The sequence below is a fragment of the Amphiura filiformis genome, chromosome 15 (assembly GCF_039555335.1).
Source record: "Amphiura filiformis chromosome 15, Afil_fr2py, whole genome shotgun sequence".
NCBI lineage: Eukaryota > Metazoa > Echinodermata > Ophiuroidea > Amphilepidida > Amphiuridae > Amphiura > Amphiura filiformis.
In genome coordinates this window covers 23,359,156-23,367,919 of record NC_092642.1, presented here as the reverse complement: position 1 = coordinate 23,367,919, position 8,764 = coordinate 23,359,156, and the positions used below count along the sequence as shown (strand labels likewise).

General features: G+C 37.5%; 1 protein-coding gene across 1 annotated transcript in view; it reads right to left on the bottom strand.

Annotated features, from left to right (window-relative positions):
• Positions 1-450: 450 nt before the first annotated feature.
• The window catches only part of LOC140171407 (poly(ADP-ribose) glycohydrolase-like), a 30,637-nt gene continuing 22,323 nt past the window's right edge, over positions 451-8,764 (bottom strand). The window contains exons 15-16 of the mRNA XM_072194665.1: positions 6,475-6,709; positions 451-5,279 (exon numbers count right to left, since the gene is read on the bottom strand). Coding sequence (XP_072050766.1) covers positions 5,095-5,279; positions 6,475-6,709 — 420 coding nt within the window. The 3' untranslated portion in view covers positions 451-5,094. The remainder of the gene's footprint in view (positions 5,280-6,474; positions 6,710-8,764) is intronic.

Sequence of the window (8,764 nt, the reverse complement as noted above, 5' to 3'; positions counted from 1 at the left end):
GGCCATTTCCATTTTTGCCCAAATAGTTGGGGGAGGGGATTTCCCCAAATTTGGCCCATTTCTAATTTTTGCCCCGAATAGTGGATTTTTTGGTCATTTTCCCCCCGACTGGTGGCAAAACGCCAACAGTGATGTAGATTTCTTTTTGACATTGGGGGGATGGGGTTTGAAAAAAATCTTAAAGTATAGTGAATCAAGCACGTTTTGGTGACAGAATAAGTTTATGGTACAAATGCGCGCTAAAATTTTTTGCTACTTTGAAGCTAAACTGATGAAAAATGGTGCAAAAGTGGAATAAATTCGTGTGAAGCGCGAAAATTTGCACTTTTGGGGCTAAAATGGGCAAATATGAGGTTTATTTGGTCAGAAACCCATATTCAGATGTCAACATTGGGGGGGTGATTGTATGGACCATCCCCCTGGTAAAATATTGGGTGGGATAAATCCCCCATCCCCCGGGGTCTACGCCTATGAACGCCAATGGTATGAGAGTCAAAGATGCTCTGATCAGTGTAAAATGCATTGGATGTAGAGGAGTCAATCTCACTTCTGAGAAAACAAATTAAATATTTGGTTCCAGTTCCACGACAGACCCTAAATAACCACACCCAACTCCAAACTTTTTGGATATGCTTGAGAAAAAATACTCTTCTGCTTCGAGTTTCCATACCAACGCTGGTGTTATAGACCCATGATGCCAGCAGTGTCTCAGAATTTTCATTTGATTTGAAATTATGGCAGTTTTGGATAATTCCCACTATGTCTAATGAAAATCACAGAATTGCAAGTTATTTGACTTTAACAATCTTGAAATGACCTTTTAAGGTTAAAACATATTTGGACACATCTGAACAAAGTTAAGTTACAAGGTGGGCATGGAGTGCTGTGTCGTTGCCCCGGGGTCGTTGCCATGCACAGAGCATGATTGCTGCAGATCAAGTGAATAAGCCTAGTTACTTGCTCACAGTATGCTAAATAAAGTATTCTCCATGCATGGAAACCATATTACTAACGCTCTGCATCAACCTCATAACTTAAGCTTCTTCCTGATGATAAATCTGTGGATAACTCACTACACAATTTATAACTATAGGATAAATTAAATATAAAAGTGGTCTGAACTCATTTTCAGAAAGTATAAAAATACATACTAAATCTATGATTCTACTTCAATCACAATCTGCACCTGTAATGAGCTAATCCATTTAAATTCCACACTCCCCCTGTTTTGGAAATATCTTCCACAGTGGCCAGTAAAATTTCAAATGGAATTGGCACATTAACCATCTTTGTTTCAAATTCACACTCCCTCTGGGGAAGATCTGGATTGAAACATTCTCAGAGGGTGTATAAAATTCAAATGAAGCTGTCTAATGTGTTCATTCCATTTAAAATTCATACTCCCCCTGATATTTCCAACATCTTCTACAGGGTAGTGTGGATTTTAAATGGACTAGCCCAATGTACTTAAACCTACAATGCTCCCTTACAATCTTCGATAACTCTGTATCCATTGTGTATGGTGCAATATCTAACATTATGGTTATGTATATATTCCCAGCATGATCAATTGAAAGTTAGCACATGCAAGATTCACTTGGTCAGACATCCGGGAAAGTTGTCCCTTTTGCACAAGCACGCGCATAGAAACCAACTCAACGAAGGGGAACCGCACCTGCACAGACTGGTATTGCAAGGCTATTTCCCTTGTGTGACGTCAGCCCGATCAAGAGAATAGGAGAATAAGAGCAGGAACACCTAACCAAAATTGCACAGACACATATATAACATACAGAAAGAATACACTATCACAATGTCCCCTTTAATGACTTAAACCAGGGGGGTAAATGTAAAAGCAAAAGTATAAAATTATGAAAACTGAGTTATCATTGTAATATCATGACCCACAAGGCCAACAAAAGTTGATTCCTTAGTTCCCTATTCCCAACCAATTTTTCTTGATTGCCAAAACTATCAACAATCAGCAGCATTAATGCCAGGCCTCATGTCCAAAGTATATACATCGTTCCAGCCATCAGTGATTTGATCTATTATCTCTTTCTATAGTGAGCAATTTTTAAGACATGCTATAGGCAAAATAACTAATTCTCGATCATGAGAGGATGTACCTTCTGCGTCAGCATATGTTTCATTGAATAATACGATCACACAACCTACATGACTGAACCTTGACCTTGCCTAGCAACGACAGTGTGATTGGCCAATTCTTAAAAGTTGTGTTTGCACCATAAGCGCCGGTCTTTGTGTAGTACGCTCGACGCAAATACCTGTGCGTACCCAAGTTGGCTCTCATGATCGAATATTAAATATTTTGCCTATATCTGATGTTCATAATGTCAACAATTACCCAATTGCCACCATGACATTTTTCTAACTCTCTGGGAATAAAAGTATAATCTTATACAGGGGAAAGAAGAATTACGCATCGCACACTAGCACATTTAAACATGAATTTACAAATGGAAACATAACATGCATAGGCAGATATACCAGAGTAAAAACTCCGGACATACCGGTCTGTGCGGGGACTTGAACCCCAGACCTCTCGCTTGTCGGGCGAGCGCTCTACCACTGAGCTACACATACTGTCCCTGATAAACAGGACTCAAGTCTGGTACTTATGGATATGAGCAGTCAAGGGTGAACAGTACAAACAACACAGCAAAGTCTAAATAAAAAGTATGTCATATATATTACTTTATATAACTTATATTTTATGCAAAATTTGGCAAGCTGAGAGTATAGGATGTAATTGCTTGGCCAAAATCATTAAGTATATACTGTTATTGTTTTTGTACAAGTCTTCAAGTTTGATTGTCCAATAAAGTGTCATCAATGTACATTTTTTCCTTAATATGTGACATGATCTGCTCCATGGGGGCCAAAGGAGGCATTTTTAAAAACCGAGCTATGATAATTACAGTATTAAAACATATACTGAAATACTAAAGGTCTAGCATACTTGGTTCTAAAATTTTGTGAAATGTATTTGCTTATGTATTTTATTGTTTGTTTTGCCCCATATTTTTGACTTGATCTCAATTTCAAATTTGCCGCCTTTGGCCCCCATGAACCAGATCATGTCAAATATATATTTTCTCACTAGTCGGTGTGAAAGAAAGGATTACCACCGATCTATGTTTATCTGACAAATGTGTTTTAAACTTCAAAAAAGAAAAGCAGAAAAAGAGAAAAAATAGCAGAAATGAAAAGGAAGTGAAAAAAGTGAGAAAGAATGAGAGACAGAAGGTAAAGAGATAATGAAAGAAGACAAAAAATGGACAAAGATAGCAAGAAAGAAAGACAGAGAGCAAGCAACCAGGCAATACTTGAAGATGGGGCAGATAAGCAACATAGTTTTCCATCTCAAATTGCCCCCCCCCAAATACATCATTCAGCCTGTGTAAGAGCTTCATATTGCTCTTGCCCTGGGTAGTCAATAGAAGATGTACAGTTAAAAGTTCTATTCATGCAGCATGAAAGACATCAGATTTGATATATGATCAGGCCAGGAGCCAGAATTTTTCATGGGTGCGGATTTTTCAAATGCAGACCTTTTCTAGACTTGCTCCAAGTCCTCAGGCTTTCTATAGACTGATGCATTTTTCTATCAATTGTTCATTTATGGTGCCATTGGTATATAGACCTATTTAAACCATGGCTACACAACATACATAGAACATCATCCAGCCATGCCTCTGCCAAGAACTGAAGGGAATGTCCTTTTAGTGTGAGAATACCCTGTCTCTTGTATACAGTGTGCTTGATGCTATTATAAGCAGCCAGCAGGGATTCCCAGGTTAGATCAGGGAAGTGAAACCCTGGTTAGACCATGGTCAGACTCATGAACCCTCAGGCCCCTCTGTGGCCAAAACCAGCATGCTCAGTGCATGGATAGAATGACATCCAAGAATGACATGGAAATACTTCAGAAAAAGCGTTGCTCTATAAGCAATATAGGCCTATATAAACCGTAGCATTTATAGTCAATTGGGTAAGGTTTCATGTTCAATTTCAAGCAAAAGTAAAGTAATTTTTAAAAAAGGAAGAAAGAATATGAAAAAGGCAGAAGCCTTGAATCAAGGCTAACCTTTTCAAGAGAAATCTTCATTCTGGCCAAAAGTAGACCTTTATTCCCTCTGCATTTAGTTTTGAATCCTATTTTTTTAAACAAATTTAACAAGCAGAAAGTTCATGATTTGGGGTATATTTATCAAAATTTTTGACAATTTTGGCCCAATTTTGCACCCCAATGCACTCTCCTGGCAGGAGGCCTGTATGTGATGCAAACTGATCAATCAGGTCAAAGCAATTGGGATATTGTGATACTGGCAAAATAGGAAGTAAACATGTTAGACACAAAGGTTCAGACAATTGGCATTGTAAAAAGCATGGTAAAACGATTGTACCTTTAAGGTGATAGTAACAAATTAGTATGATCTTTCGATCGACAATCGATGAATGGTCGATCCTAAATATTTATGAAATCAATTATTTCACTATTGTTAATTGTAAATAACATAGTAATTTTTGCGTGTATTGATATTTACCAATATAAATTTAGCATTAATTCTGATTAATTTGTTGATAATTCATTAATAACATGTATCGAAGCAGCATCTACGGTCGATCCAAAGATCGAACAAATTTGTTTTTGGTGCCTAAGGCCTAAAAAAGTTTGTATTGCCCTTAAAGCACCACAGTTAGGGTCTGTCAGTTGGTATTTTTACTTTTGTTTAAATATTTTGCCACATAAATTATTAAAAAATGCAAGTTCATCACATAATACGATTTGTCAGGTTTGTCAAGCTTGTTTTTTTTTAATATATCACAGAGTTGTGTGGTACAAATTACAAACAGGCAAAACATTTTACAAATTGTATACCAAATATATGAAAATTCACATTATGTACAAAAAAAGCAACCCTATTTATTCAGATTATAGGGTTGTTCGCAAAGGGCAATACAAGCATTTTAGAGATGTTAGGATTTCAGTAATAGCACAAGCATGTAGATGATCATAATAATGCCTCCCTTGGCCTGGTGCATATGATCGTATCACATCACGATAACTCAAGGTGTGTCCACTTTATATGATGGGCTGATATCTCCTCCAGTAGGGCTTGCCTCTGTCTCATCTTCTGTTGATGACTGGTAGTCACTGTATAATTGGTAGATATAGGGAAATAACTTTGGTACTTTCTTCTTTTTGTTTTGGGCATCTAGTCTGTATTTCTGTAGTGTATTCCATAGGTCACCTGAAAATATAAAAGAAAATCATTTCTTGAAACATTACTGTTCATGCAGAGCAACCCAGTGTCTTTGGCTAAGAAATGTTATAATACAAAACTTTAAAATTTGACACATTTTTGATATGAAATTCGAAAGGTAGTGTAAATTGTTTCATATTGTGACATTTATGGCAAACAAATATATATCAATTTGTGAGAGGTGAAAGGTAATCAGAAAGTGACATCACAGGGACATTAAATGAGAAGAGTTGGGAAAAGGATTCAATGTGACCGCACCTCCCTGTCCCTTATTTTCAGAGAGTGCCTCCTCCAGGTTACCAAGCTTACAAACCACTCCACTGCATGATCAACAATTATCCCTGAGGCTGCATCTAAGTGGTTATTTCTACAGTAGTGTATACAACAATTCTAGAACATTAGCTAGATCAAGAACAGAATGCAGAGTGTAGGATCTTATAATCTTTTGCAAGAGTGTGCACTGGACCTTATGCAAAATAATATGTGATGTGCCATGTCAAAAGGAGACACTTTTGGGCAGGTTATCAATTTTGAGGTTTATATACATATCTTAAATATAGAGATATTTTGCTCCACAACACTGTTTCCCAAATGAAATTGGACATTCCTAAGCGAAGATATTGATTTCGTAAGTTATGGTATTATAAAATTGGAAATTGAGATATCGGCCTTTAAAAATATTATTGACAATGTTGAGAGTAGGAATTACCTTGAAAAATGTCTAAAAAAATACAAGATGCCAGTTATATTCCGGTCTGAAACTATCAGACAATATTTTAAACATTAATAACATCACAAATTCTCAACAAACCCGAATTGTGCAAAAATCACCCCCTGGCAGATTTTTTTTGCTATTTCTCCATTTACAATCCTGCCCAAAAGTGTCTCCTTTAGATATACCACGTCACATATGTGCTGGATGATTAACAGTACGCTTAGTTTGTAAAAAGAAATCTGCAAAACTTTATAACAGGCTACATTGTGCTATTCCAGTTGAAATCCATACACCCCATATGACAGACATGACCTTAATCTCCCACACAGGAAGAATCAAATAAAGTCACCCATTCAAGTAGCCCCATCTAAAATTTGCTCTCCCTGTGTGGAAGATTTAAGGTCATGACTTCCAAAGGAAGGTGTATGGATTATGCCTGGGATGTAGCCCATTCACACAGATACTAACCTACAGTTACTCCTGATGACATCAAGAATTGGTGCATAGCGTTGAGATCATCACATAAAGCTTTGTCACCAAATGTGAAGTAGCACACCTGTCGTTGGCATTCTGCTGCTGCCATCATTTGTAGTAAACCTTTGAGCCTTGTGTCTCCACCAAATGCCCCGCATCCCCAGTTGCCTGTTGCTAAGGCTGGTATATTCTGTGGAGGAGTGCCTTCACTGTGAAACCCACAATAGGCCTGCAAATATTCAACATTAAGTACAGTATATTCATAACCTCATTAATATACGCAAAACCTGTGATCCAATCAAAAGAAATTGATTGCCTGACCGCACACTAATTGCGAGGTCATTAATAACTCACAATGACTCCGGACGCGCAACAATGACTTCTGCTTGCGGCGTGCGTGTATAAGCTACTGGCGTTATGGCCTCACGCGATGCCGTCGCGCTTCTGTGATTGGTAGCTCTTGTTGTCGGCGCGAATGTTATATTCGCCTGGTTGATTTTTTTGTAGGGTAGGTTACAACAATGATTAAAACTGGTTATATTTAACAGCGTTTTATGGCATAAAATAACATAAAATGCCATTTTGATTTGTTCAAAATATTAGACACGACGGTAATGAATGACAATAATAACTGCGCACCATCTATTTTGTGGTCATTGTGTGAAATTGTCGGGTTTTGTTTTGGGCCTCGGTATTTACCGCTCCCTCGGAAAAATACCTCAGCCCAAAACAAAACCCTCCGATTTCACACAATTACCTCAAAATAGATGTGCGCAGTTATTATTGTCTAATTAGACGATTTCCAAAACAAATGAGGTACTTTAACTCTAAACAAGTTGTGTGACAATTTATCATTCCATATAGGCTACAAAATATGGCACAGTACACACTCTTTTATCTGGTCATGATGGAACCAAGCATTGTTCAGATAACTGAAAAATCTGGGTAAGTGATATATGGGCATTGAATGCCCAATGTGCTAAAATTGAGACAACACAAAATCAGCCCCTCAATTAATGATCTGAAGGGGCACGGCAACTTTTTTAGGGCAAGTTGATAATTGCCGAGGATTTTCATTGAAAAGGCAAGGCAGCACGGCAATTTGTAATATTTCAAAAGGGCATCATGGCAACTGTTGAAAATTTGAGAAAGGCACCAAGGCAATTTTTCAAAAGAATAGATCTAGATGCATTGCTGTCAGCTGAATTCGACACCAAAGTAAAATTCGACTCTCAACTTTACACTAAAACTAACCTGATTGCTCAAAAAAACTGCTTAAATAATACAAAGCAATCAAAAATCAACAGTTTAAAAAATGGTTTAATTTACTTAAATTTTGCGATCCCTAGTCAGCTGCAAAACTGACTTGTAACAGCGATGAAACAGCTGTAACTTTGGTATTAAATAATATTGATCAAATTCGCGATAAAAACTATTTCGTTCAAAACATATCTAGAGATGGGCTCACATGCACAAGATAAGACGATACCGGAAAGGCATCACCAACGGTTTGCAATGGGAAGTCAATGTTTGCTAATCGAGAGATCGATTGATTTGCCCAGCGCTCAGATTTTGTTCACGACACAAGGAAACTTAGTTACTAACAGCTTTTCTGATTGGTCGATAGTACGCTGAAGGTATTTCTCTGACCAATCAGAAAAATGAAGTCAGATTTATTCTAGCAACCAGATAATGTATAAAAGCCGATGTGATTGGCTGAATATGTAAGCTTACGTAGGGGTAATGAATATTAATTCACAACAAACTATTGTGTATACTGTGATTGATAGCTGGGTTACTATGTTCAAAACAGCGATTGTGTTCAAGATTTTCGATTTAATTTTCCACAATTTTTCAGGGTTTTAACCAGTACTTGTTAATGATTTATAATGAAGGGTAGGGCTGGGGCACCACGGCAACTTCATTAGAGGGCACAACAAGTGACTGCCGTCGGTAAAGGACATATTTTGAGGGCATTATGGCAGTGGGAGTGGGCACCCACGGCAATATGCCGTCGGTGCCGTGGGTTAATTCGAGGGCTGCACAAAATTACTAAATAGGAGTAATAACACTGAAATATGATATTTGAGTGTTGTATGCAACATAGATGTTCTTCTAATTGCTTTAAGGCATTAATTTATGTGCCAAAGCATTAAAAACATGTTTTTATACAAAGATCACACAGCTGGATAATGAAGAGATACATATAAAAGAAGTCAGGATAAGGGAGACTGGGACGACTGTACACCTCAAAGCTTGGGCAAGGTTTAAAATCCAATGCAAA